Source organism: Palaemon carinicauda, chromosome 38 (assembly GCF_036898095.1).
Source record: "Palaemon carinicauda isolate YSFRI2023 chromosome 38, ASM3689809v2, whole genome shotgun sequence".
In the NCBI taxonomy this organism is placed as follows: domain Eukaryota; kingdom Metazoa; phylum Arthropoda; class Malacostraca; order Decapoda; family Palaemonidae; genus Palaemon; species Palaemon carinicauda.
This window is the reverse complement of record NC_090762.1, coordinates 50,164,244-50,177,385: the sequence shown is the minus strand read 5'-3', so window position 1 is coordinate 50,177,385 and position 13,142 is coordinate 50,164,244. Positions and strand designations below refer to the sequence as shown.

Genomic DNA, 13,142 nt, shown 5'->3' with positions numbered 1-13,142 from the left:
TGAGTCCTAAACGACATTCTGTGATGTAGATTATTTCGGATACCATAAATGATGTTCTTTCTCATTCATATCTTTAAATATTTCTTCTTCTTAATGAGAAGATTTAATCAACTTGATGTACCATAATATTCTTGGTAAATTACATTTCTTAATAAAACAACTGAAGGTGAAAATCGTGTTTCAAACATCCTTTTATTGTTTCTTAGAATGGAAATTAAAAATCATATAGAAACGATACTATCATAATCAGGAAAATAAGGATTCTCAGCTTATCATATATAAATTTAGTTAGACTAGCCATAGATTTCCTGATAATTCCCATATGGAAAACTAAACACACACATTTAAGTGCAGACCAAATCAGTAGAACATTCATGATTCAACCCAAATCAAATTTTGCAAGTTGCAAATTACCTTCTATATATTGGCTTGCAGTTTTCCTAAAGATGAGGATCTCCACTTAAAAAATTTGTTCGAGCGACACGACGTGAAATCCTTTCTCCAAATAACTATTCCTGTTTGTGTTCGAAGCATTCCAAGAAGGATGATTTTGAATAATAGCTCTCCAAGGTTTGATTTTGCACGTCGGAATTATATCGAGTATATTTGAATCTTTTCCTGATCATCTCAATATAAAAGATACGCCTATAAGAAAACCATCTACAGAGTGCCTAATAGGGGATCATTTGTCTTCCCCTGCCTATGCCAGTGAAAATTTAATCAACCGAGGCAATTCTTTTAAAGCAAAAACTCAGTGATGGATTACCTAAGATATGCTCATTAAAATAAATAGATAAAACTACTGCAGCAGTCAAAACACCATCTTGTCAAAAAAAAAAAAAAAAAAAAATTGAATAATTTTTTCTTGAGATTACATCACCAAACATTTAACTGGGCACCACAAGGCACTAAAAGATTTGGAAGATCCAGGCCTTCATGATTGAGGACCATGAAGCGTGGAGTCGGAGATGGTGATCGATTGATCAATTGATTTGAAGTTCTCTGGCATTCTGTCATCGAAGGTCATTGACGCTGATATCGTTTATTATAAATAAAGATTAAAAGAATATCAAATTACAGCCAGAAAAGCAAATATGCTTTGGAAGTTAAATAGCATTATGAAGACCTGCTTCTGATATAAATTAAAATATGCTATTAGCATTGTATGGCAAATCATGTCCAAGGATCTTGGGAAGGATGAACCTGCCATCTTCACCCCGAGCCTCAAACATATATACATTTCTTTCTGTGCTATATGTGGGGCATTCAGTCAACAATGCCTCACTATCAAAGGTATTAAACAGACGTCGTAATATGGTTCGTGTTGGCCAGTCTCCCATTTTCGGGGCATCCAATTATACCTCTAAGGGGATATAACAATCGCAATTTCTCTCATCTTATTTTCGGTTAAACTATCCCAATGCTGTTGCCAATTGTTATGAATAAAATTCTTAACTGCTGGTAAAAAAAAAAAAAAAACATTACAAAGAATGGGATACCTTCTTGGTAGTAACTCAGCTGTAGCACTCTTTGCCAGTGAATCTGCCTCTTCATTTCCAGACACACCTACGTGTGCCGGAACCCAGCAAAGTCGAACTGTTATACCTTTTAGGCCAATAACTAAAAGCCACTCTAAAATCTTTAAAAATAAAGGGTCACTAGAATTAAAACCTTCTAAAGCTTGAAGGACACTTCTTGAATCATTGTAAGTGGTAAAATTACCATCCTCTTTTAACGCTATTTTCTCAATAACGGTTAGTATGCCTTATAATTCAGCATTAAATATGGAAGATATTGGAGGAAGTGCACCTCTACAGCTAAAAGAACTACTATATACTCCAAATCACACGCCAGCATCAGATTTGGAGCCATCGGTATATATAAAAGTTAATACCCTATGTTCTTCAACATGTTACATAAAAAGAGACCTAACTTCCAATTCAGTCCTGGTTTTTAATACTAATAAAATATTTACAATAAGAAATCCATGGTAATTTCCACGGAGGTATTGATGATATCCTAAATAGAAGCATCTTACTTCTAATTATATCAAGACTACTTAACAATTGTTCCACCCGAAGCCATAAGGTTGAGGAGATTTTGGGTGCAACTTAAAGTATGTTGAGTGCCTTACTAGTTTTGCAGTCTGAAAAGCTAAAGAATTAGGGAGTCCTTGCAACCTAAACCAATACCGAAGAATAGAAGACATTTGGTAATGGTCTAAAGGTAACACCCAGCATCAACAAGGAGACTTGGGATAGGTGAGGTTCTAAACGCTTCTGTCGTCAATCTAATACCAGCATGAAGTATTGAATCTAATATCTTAATCGGTTTAAGGTGGCTGAGGAGTATATTTCACACCAATAACTAATTTTTTTTTTTGAGAGATTCTGCTTGGTGTTCTGCAGTACAGGGTTCTGAACCCTATGCAGTTAAGTCTTTATTTAAAAAAGTCCTTGACGATAGGACGGCACAGAAAAATATGCTGAAACTTCTTTTATAGCTTCTAGGATGATTTGAAAGTAATTAATAAACAGGGGAGTGTCTTTTGTAGCAAGCATGTGATTCTTTGCTTGATCAATTCTTAACTGTTACCCCCATCTATTGATTTTAATTGCATATCTAGCACTGAACTTCAAGAATTCAAAATATGTGAGGTTATATTATTACGATTTAAAAGATAAAAAAAAACATTAAGAATATGCAATAACTAATAGAGATAATTGGGATATAATTGCATTAAAAAGAAGTAAAATCAACATTTGCAACTCATTAGAACAATTAGCAATAAGAAGCAAGCTAATTTTTTTTGCAGTCCTTCTTAAGCGAATACTAACCACAGTTATTTGTACTTTAACCTCAGATATAAGTAGAGATGAATTGCAGAGAATTGTAATTCTAGTTTTCCCAGAGAATGGAATCTCATCTTCTTCAGGAATTTCTTGGATTATTTACCCAAATCACAACATGACTCAAGAAAAGTCTTTTCTGGGATGAATCATGAATCTTCAAATCTGAAATCTTATTCAGACACAAGAGAAAAAAATCATATGATCTATTAATATGACTTTTTTTATTAATCTCCATTAACTCTAACAGTAATATCTTGAATTATCAAATCTACTGACTGAAGGATTTGCTTTTAATTCAAGTGATTTTCAATTATAAGTAAAAGTAATTTTATTACAGTTGCCCTTTTTCTGGGAAATATCCGTTTTGAAAAATAAAACAATTCGTTCATATTACTTTTCTAGCTTTCAAAAAATAATTTCTCTACTCAAATTCCTGGAAAGAGGTTATACTGAAAACGAAATTGTTTTCCAAATGCAACAGCTGACAGGTCAATGAAAATGGAAAAGGGCAACAGAAAACGGGAAGCTGGAAGAGTCGTCAGTAAGTATAAAAAGGGAGTGTTGCTCAAACTTCAACATCAATTCCTCAGCATATTCATATCATCAACATGTCTGCTAAGGTGAGATAGCTCTGTATTGTGCTAATTGTTTCGACTTGGAGTCTCTCAGAATTATATTTCTTAAGCATGAGAGGTCCAAAGTTCTGATCAAATTCATAAATTTTAAGGATAACGTTTTAAATTCTGAAAGGACTGTTTTTCTCCAATATTAATGCCATATACATTTCTGGGAAGTAATTGTTTTAAATTTTGTGTAATGTTAAATAGAATTACATAAGATAACAACCAGTGTAATGTTAAATAGAATTACTTAAGATAACAACCAGTCTTTTGTAAGTTAAATAACTGTCATCAGCTTCCTTAGTTTCCCGTGTAAAGAAAATATCTTTACTTTTGAAGTGTAGTTATGGATTTGACATCCTTCATCTGATCAATCTTCTATAGCCATTGGAAGTGGAAGAGTTATGAGTAGATCGAGATGTTTTATGAGGCACAATTTAAAGCCTTAAACACAAAGGCCACCGGGATCTAAACCTAACACCACTAAAAAAAAAAAAAAAAAAAAAAAAAAAAAAAAAAAAAAAAAAAAATCTGTATTCCCAAAGTGCTAAATTATATCAGCTTCGTCAGTGGGAGAGATACTAAGATACATCGTTTTTGGTTCCCCAAGTTTTTTAACAGGAGCTAACTTCAAGTAGGAGTCTGTTGTCTTCATCTTATACTCAAACTTCAAGACATAGACACAGACACACAAAATTACACACAAAACTACAAGAAGTATAACCGAGGGACGAAGAGTTTATGGTAAACAAAATGAGATTATGAAAATCAAAATGCCACTTTCTCTCAAAAGAAAACTATTTAATCAGATGGTCCTACCAGTATCAACTTATGAATCAGAAACTTGGAGTCTTACTAAAGTATCAGAACATAAGCTAGTTAAAACACAAAGGCAATATGGAAAGAATAATGATGAAATTAACACTAAGAGACAGAAAACGAACAACATGGATATGAGAGCAAACTACAGATGAGAATATTTTAACAAGTAACAAAAAAAAAAAAAAAAATGGACAGGAGCAGGACAAACGATGGATTAATAAACTAAGAAAATTTGTGGGTGTAGAATGGCATAGAAATACCAAAAACATACAGGAGTGGAAGGACAAGTCTTAGGCCTTTGTATATATAATATAATATTATATAATATACTATATATATACATAAATACATATATATATATATATATATATATATATATATATATATATATATATATATATATATATATACACACACATATATATATACATATATATATATATATATATATATATATATATATATATATATATATATATATATATATATATATATATATATATATATATATATATATATATATGTATATATATATACATATATATATATATATATATATATATATATATATATCGTCGTCGGCGCCCACTCGTGTCCGAGTATTGGGTTCTGTCGTTAGCCATCAGCCTCCTATCTATGGGGTGGGTGCTTATGTCTGATGTGGCTGTTAAGTCCTAGTCTGTGGTGGAAGAGTCGCGGACAGTGTTCACAAGGGAGGGTAGGTGGTGGGCGAGGCTGTTCTAATCGCTCTCTCCTTCTTCTCCTCCTAGCCTCCTCATTTTGTCTCCTCCTCTCCTCGAAGTCCACTGTGCCATGGTGTACTGTACTCCAGGTTTTCCTGTCCCTGGCTGTTTCTTCCCATGAGGAAGGATCGATATCAGTTAGAGCCAGGGTGCGCTTTAGTTGATCTTTATAGCGCATTTTTGGGGCTCCTCGTGATCTGGTGCCCTGGGTCAGTTCTCCGTAGAATATTTTCTTTGGGAGCCTAGATATATCCATCCTATGCACGTGTCCTATCCAGCGGAGGCGGTGGTGGATGATGGTGGACGTTTTAAGACTTCAATGTTGGTGGTGTGGCTCTCCCAGGGGATTTTCAAGATCTGCCTCAGTTTCATTTGTTGGAAGCGTTCTAGGTTTTTAATATCATTTCTATATAGCGTCCATGTTTCACATGCATACAGGAGCGTGGAGAGGACTACTGCCCTGAACACCATTATTTTGGTGGTCATTGTCAGTGCGTGGTTGTTAAATACGCGGCAGTTGAGTCGGCCAAAGGCGGAATGGGCTGCCCTGATCCTGTTCTCCACGTCCTTTTTGCTTGTGGGAGCTGATGTTAGGATGCTCCCTAGGTAGGAGAACTGGTCCACCTGTTCTAACGGTTGGTCATTCACTGTGGTATTGAAGTTTGGGAGCATCAGTCCTGGTGGATGTTGGACGAGGGTCTTGGTTTTATCTGTGTTGACTTGCATCCCAAAACGTTCGTAGGCAGAGTTGTATGCATCAGCTAACGACTGCAGGTCCTCTGCCGTCTGACCTGGGGTGGCATTGTCGTCAGCATACTGCAGTTCTCGCACTGCACACAAGGAGGTCTTGGTTCTGGCGCAGAGTCTGGCGAGGTTGAAAGCGCCTCCATCCATGCGGAAACGTAGGTCGACTGAGGGTGTGTCTGGGGGAATCTCGTTGAGCATTGCTGCGGTGTATAGCGAGAAACACATTGGGGCCAGAACACAGCCTTGCTTCAGGCCGCCGTTGATGGGGAATCGGTCTGAAAGAGAGTTCTGGTGGCAGACTCTCCCAACCATTCCCTCACGGAGGGCACGCACCAGCTTGACAAAATCGGGTGGGCAGCCATATCTTTTGAGGACAGCCCACAGGCAGGTCGAGGTACTTTGTCGAAGGCCTTTTTCAAATCCCAGAAGATGAACATTATGGGCTGTTATTGTTTGAGGCTCTTCTCTTGTAGTTGTCGCGCACAGAAGATCATGTCTATGGCCCTTTTCACTTACGTTTTGAAGGGTGAAGGAGGTATCTTCCTTCCAGCCATTTGCCTAGCCATTTGTCTTTCTTTATCATTGGTACTACCAACCACATTTAATTTCCTTCTGGGTATATCATTCGATGCCTATGTTAACCAAATGAACTTTAAAGTAACAAAACTTCAATAAATGAAACTGATCTCCTTTCTCATTTACAGCTCTTCGTCATTGCCCCCCTCGTGGCCGTAGCTTGCTCCGCTCCAGCTCCCGACTCCCCTCCAGCGTATGGAGCCCCTCCCCCGTCCTACAAGGAGCCAGGCATGCCCTTCGATTTCGCCTACTCCGTTAAGGACGACTCCACCGGCAACGATTTCGCTCACGACGAGAGCAGCGACGGTCAGGTCACCTCCGGGTCGTACCGTGTAGCCCTCCCTGACGGTCGCACCCAGATCGTCATCTTCACCGCTGACCACGACAACGGCTACGTCGCCGACGTGGCCTACAAAGGAGAGGCCTCCTACCCTCCCCCACCAGTCTACGCCTAAGGAGTTCTAAACGACATTCTATGATGTAGATTATTTCGGATACCATAAATGATGTACTTTCTCTTTCCTATCTTTAAATATTTCTTCTCCTCAATGAAAAGATTTGATCAACTTGGTGTACCATAATATTCTTGGTAAATTACATTTGTCAATAAAACTACTGAAAGCGAAAATCGTGTGTCAAACATCCTTTTATTGTTTCTTAGAATGGAAATTCAAAAACATGTAGGAACGATACCATCATAATCGGGAAAAAAGTGATTCTCAGTTTATCATACATAAATTTAGTTAGACTAGCCATAGATTTACTGATAATTTCCAAATGGAAAACTAATCACACACATTCAAGTGCAGACCAAATCAGTAAAACATTCACGATTCAACCCAAATAAAATTTTGCAAGTTGCAAATTATCTTCTATGTATTGGCTTGCAGTTTGCCTAAAGATGAGGATCTTCACTAAAAAATTTGTTCGAGCGACACGACGTGAAATCTTTTCTCCAAATAACTATTTCTGTTTGTGTTCGAAGCATTCCAAGAAGGTAGATTTTGAATAATAGCTCTCCAAGGTTCAATTTTGCATGTCGGAATTATATCGAGCATATTTGAATCTTTTCCTGATCATCTCAATATAAAAGAAACGCCTATAAGCAAACCATCTACAGAGTGCCTGGTAGGGGATCACGTGTCCTCCCCTGCCTGTGCCAGTGAAAATTGAATTACCTGAGGCAATGCTTTTAAAGCGAAAAGTCAGTGATGGATAAACTCAGATATGCTCATTAAAATTAAAAGATAAAACTACTGCAGCAATCAAAACGCTATCTTGTCAAAAAAAAGAAAAAAAAAATTATTTGAATAATTTTTTCTATGAATTAGTTCACCAAACATTTAACTGGGCTAAAAATTTCTAAGACCCAGCCCAATAGCAGATTTGGAAGACCCAGGCCTTCATGATTGAGGACTATGAAGCGTGGAGTCGGAGATGGTGATCGATTGATTAATTGATTTGAAGATCTCTGGCATACTGTCATCGAAGGTCATTGACGCCGATATCGTTTATTATAAATAAAGATCAAAAGAATATTCAATTAAAACCAGAAAAGCAAATATGTTATGGAAGTTAGATAGCATTAAGAAGACCTACATCTGATAGAAATTTAAAAAAGCTACTAACATTGTACAACACATGTCCAAGTATCTTGGCAAGGATGAACCTGACATCTTCATCCCGAGCCTCAAACAGATATCTATTTCTTTCTGTGCTATATGTGGGGGCATTCAGTCAACAATGCCTCACTGTCAAGGGTATTAAACAGTCGTCGCAATATGGTTCATGTTGGCCAGCCGAGTGTGAACAATGCGGAGATAACAAAGAGTAGTCTCCCATTTTCGGGGCATACAATTATACCTTCAAGGGGATATAACAATCGCAATTTCTCTCATCTTATTTTCGGTTAAAAAATCCTAATGCTGTTTCCAATTGTTATAAATACAATTCTTAATTGCAGGTAAAAAAACATTACAAAGAATGGGATAACTTCTTCATAGTAAACTCGGCTGTAGCACTCTTTGCCAGTGAATCTGCCTCTTCATTTCCAGACACACCCACGTGTGCCGGAACCCAGCAAAATCGAACTGTTATACCTTTTAGGCCAATAATTAAAAGCCACTCTAAAATCTATAAAACTAAAGGGTTAATAGAATTAAAATCTTCTAAAGCTTGAAGGACACTTCGTGAATCAATGTAAATGGTAAAATTACCCTCCTCTTTTAATGCTATTTTCTTAATAGCAGTTAATATGCCATATAAATTTAATTTAGCAGTAAATATGGAATATTTTGAAGGAAATGCATCTCTACAGCTTAAAAGAACTACTATATATTCCAAATCAAACGTCAGCATCAGATTTGGAGCCATCAGTATATATAAAAGTTGATTCGCTATGTTCCTCAACATGTTCCATAAAAAGAGACCTAGCTTCTAATTCAGTCATGTTTTTTTAACACTAATAAAATAATTACAAAAAGATATCTCTGGTCATTTCCACGGAGGGGTTAATGATATCTCAAGTGGAAGCACCTTACTTCTAATTATATCAAGATTGTTTAATAATTGTTTCATCCGAAAGTCATAAGGTTGAGGAGATTTTGGGTGCAACTTCAAGTATGTTGAGTGTCTTACAAGGCTTGCAATCTGAAAGGCTAAAGAATTAGGGAGTTCTTACAGCCTAAACCAATACCGAATAATAGAAGACATTCGGTATTGGTCTAATTTAGCTCTCCAGCATCAACAAGGAGACTTGGGATAGGTGAGGTTCTAAACGCTCCTGTCGACAATCTAATACCATCATGAAGTATTGAATCTAATATCTTTAATGGGCTTCGGGTGGCTGAGGAGTTTATTTCCCATCCTTAACTAATTTTTTCAGGAGAATCTCTGCTTGGTGTTCTGCAGTACAATGTTCTGAGTGTTCTCAACCGTATGCAGTTTAAGCCTTTATTTAAGAAAGTCCTTGACGAGAGGACGGCACAGAAAAGTATGCTGAAACTTCTTTTATAGCCTCTAGGATGATTTGAAAGGAATTAATAAACGGGGAGTGTCTTTTGTAGCAAGCATGTGATTCTTTGCTTGACCAATTCTTAACTGTTACTCCCATCTATTGATTTCAATTGAATATCTAGCACTTAACTCCAAAAATTCAAAATACGTGAAGCCATATTATTACGAACAGAAAAAAGAAAACATTAAAAATAGGAAATAAATAACGAAGATAATGGGGAAATAATTGCATCCAAAAAGAAGTAAAATCAACATGAGCAACTTGTCAGAGCAATTAGCGAAAAGAAGCAAGCTAATTTAATAGCCTTTTTTTTTTGCAGTCGTTCTTAAGCGAATACTAACCACAGTTATTTTTACTTTAACCTCAGATATAAGTAGACATGAAATGCAGGGAATTGTAATTCTAGTTTTAAGAGAAAATGGAATCTCATTTTCTTCAGATTATTTGCCCGAATTACAACATGATTGAAGAAAAGTCTTTTCTAGGATTAATCACAAATTTCAAATCTTAAATCTTATTCAGACATAAAGAGAAAAAATTATTTCATCCGCTAATACGACTTGTTTTTCTTAATCCCCAATAAACTCCAACTGTAATGTCTTGAATTATCCAATCCACTAACTGGAGGATTTACTTTTATTTCAAGTTAATTTCAATTATAAGTAAAAATAATGTTACTGTTGACTTTTTTTCAGAGCGAATTCCGATTTGATAAAAACACAATTCGTTTATACTTCGCTTCTAATTTTTAAAACTTCTTATCTCAATTCACATTCCTGGAAAGAAGTGATAAGAAAACGAATTTGTTTTCCAGATGCAACAGCTAATAGGTCAATGATAATAGAAAAGGGTAACAGAAAACGGGAAGCTGGAAGAGGCGTCAGCAAGTATAAAAAAGGAGTGTTGCTCCAACTTCAACATCATTTCCTCAGCATATTCATACCATCAACATGTCTGCTAAGGTGAGATAATTCTTCATTGTGACCATTCTTTGATTTGGGGTCTCTCAGAATTATATTTCTTAGGCATTAGAGGAGCAAAGTGTGATCATATTCGTAATGACGCTATAGGGATACAGTTTTGAATTATGAAGGGACTGGTTTTCTCCAGTATTAATTCCATCTATATCTCTCAGAAGTAATTGTCTTGAATTTTGTGTACTGTTAAATAGAATTATATAAGATAACAACCTGTCATTTTGAAGTTAGATAACTGTTATCAGTTTAGTTTCCTGTGTAAAGAAAATGTTTTTACTTTTAAAGTATAGTTATGGATTTGACATCCTTCATCTGATCAATCTTTTCTAACCATTGGAAGTGGAAGAGTTATGTATAGATCAAGATGTTTTATTAAGCATAATTTAAAGCCTTAAACACAAAGGTCGACGGGATCAGCAACCTAACTCCCTTAACAAAAAAGACTGAGGAAAAGATCTGTATTCCCAAAGCGCTAAATTATAGGTCCTAGGATACATCGGTTTTGGTTCCCCAAGTTTTTAACAGAAACAAACATCAAGTAAGAGTCTGTTGTCTTCATCTTATACTCAAACTTCCAGACACAGACAGACAGACACACACAATTAAAAGAAGGATAACCATGAGACGGAGAACTTTTGATAAACAACAATTAAAAGAAGGATAACCATGAGACGGAGAACTTTTGATAAACAAAACGAGATTATAAAAATCAAAATGCCACTTTTTCTCAATAGAAAAATATTTAATCAGATGGTCCTACCAGTATCAACTTATGCATTAGAAACTTGGAGTCTTAAAGTATTAGAACATGAGCTAGTTACAGCACAAAATAGCTACGGAAAGGATAATACTGAGATTAACACTAGGAGTCACAAAAATAACAACACAAATATGAGAGCAAATTACAGTAGAGAATACTCAAAAAACCCGTAAAAACAAGAATGGACAGGAGCTGGACAAATGAGAATGACAGATAATAAATCGGCAAAAAGAATAACAGAATGGGTACCTTGACATAGCAAACGACGCTGAGGAAGGAAGAGAAGACGATGGATTTATGAGCTGAGAAAATATGTGGGTATAGACTGGCATAGAAATACCAAAAAAAAAAGACAGGAGTGGAGGGATATATACATAACATAACTATATATATGTATATGTATATATATATATATATATATATATATATATATATATATATATATATATATATATATATATGTGTGTGTGTGTGTGTGTGTGTATACAAATGAGCACCTTTCCCTTTCGTTTTGATAGGTGAAGGAGGTATCTCCTTTCCAGTTTTTAACAAGTTTTTTTTTATTTTTTTTTAGATGAGATCACTAGCCATTTGCCTTTCTTTATTCTTGATACTACTAACCACATTAATTTCGTTGTGGGCATATCATTCGATGCCTATGTTAACAGAGACCAGATGAACTTTATAGTAACAAAACTTTAAAAAATGAAAGTGATCTTCTTTCTCATTTACAGCTCTTCGTCATTGCCGCCCTCGTGGCTGTAGCTTGCTCCGCTCCAGCTCCCGACTCCCCTCCAGCGTATGGAACCCCTCCCCCGTCCTACAAGGAGCCAGGCATGCCCTTCGAATTCGCCTACGCAGTCAAGGACGACTACACCGGCAACGACTTCACTCACGACGAGATCAGCGACGGTCAGGGCACCTCTGGGTCGTACCGCGTAGCCCTCCCCGACGGTCGCACCCAGATCGTCACCTTCACCGCCGACCACGACAACGGCTACGTCGCCGACGTGGCCTATGAAGGAGAGGCCTCCTACCCACCCACTGCCAAGCCCTCATATGGCTTACCTCCACCAGTCTACGCCTAAGGAGTTCTAAATGACATTCTATGATGTAGATTTTTTCGGATGAAATAAATGATGTTCTTTCTCTTTCATATCTTTAAATATTTCTTCTTCTCAATGAGAAGATTTAATCAACTTGATATACCATAATATTCTTGGTATATTATATTTGTTAATAAAACAAATTAATGTGAAAATCGTGTTTCAAACATCCTCTTATTGTTTCTTAGAATGGAAATTCAAAAACATGTAGGAACGATACTATCATAATCTGGAGAAAAAAGGATTCTCAGCTTATCATACATAAATTTAGTAAGACTAGCCATATATTTCCTGATAATTTCCTGATAATAGAAAACTAATCAAGCATTTTTAAGTGTAGACCAAATCAGTGGAACATTCACGATTCTACCTAAATAAAATCAATACTAAATGCAGCCAGTTTATATGACTGACAAATCACAGGTCGTTATATTGAGGAGATTTTCATGAGTTGGAGATACGTGCAAGGTAAAAAACTTACTCATCTTATTCACTGTTGTGTGACCTACCCAATCACGGTGGCCTATGAGGTTTAAAATACAAGATTAGGCACAATTGTTCAAGTTAAAGATCATATTTTATGTATTGGCTTGCAGTTTTCCAAAAGATGGGTTCGAGCGATATGACGTGAAACCTTCTTCAAATGAGCATTCCCGTTTTGTTAGAAGCATTTCAACTAGGAAGATTTTAAATAATCGCTCTCAAAGGTTCAATTGCACATCGGAGCTATATCCACCATATTGGAATCTTTTCCTGATCATCTCAAGATAAAAGAACGCCTAGAAGAAAACCTCCAACAGAGTGCCTAGTAGGGGATCATGTTTCTTGCAGTAAAAATTTAATGACTGTAACTGAGGCAAAGTATTTAAAGTGAAAACTCAGTGATGCTCAAGCTCAGATATACTCATTATGATAAAAAGACA

The 13,142-nt window shown here is 36.2% G+C and overlaps 2 protein-coding genes across 2 annotated transcripts; both read left to right on the top strand.

Annotated features, from left to right (window-relative positions):
• The first annotated feature begins 3,460 nt into the window (after positions 1–3,460).
• LOC137630015 (cuticle protein 7-like) lies at positions 3,461–6,815 on the top strand. The gene is made up of 2 exons (XM_068361515.1): positions 3,461–3,472; positions 6,489–6,815. Exons 1-2 carry the CDS (start codon positions 3,461–3,463, stop codon positions 6,813–6,815), a joined length of 339 nt encoding a protein of 112 aa, XP_068217616.1.
• Positions 6,816–10,326: 3,511 nt separating this feature from the next.
• Positions 10,327–12,201, top strand: LOC137630180 (cuticle protein 18.6-like). The gene is made up of 2 exons (XM_068361627.1): positions 10,327–10,338; positions 11,848–12,201. The coding sequence occupies exons 1-2, from the start codon at positions 10,327–10,329 to the stop codon at positions 12,199–12,201; spliced, it is 366 nt and encodes a 121-aa protein (XP_068217728.1).
• Positions 12,202–13,142: the final 941 nt, after the last annotated feature.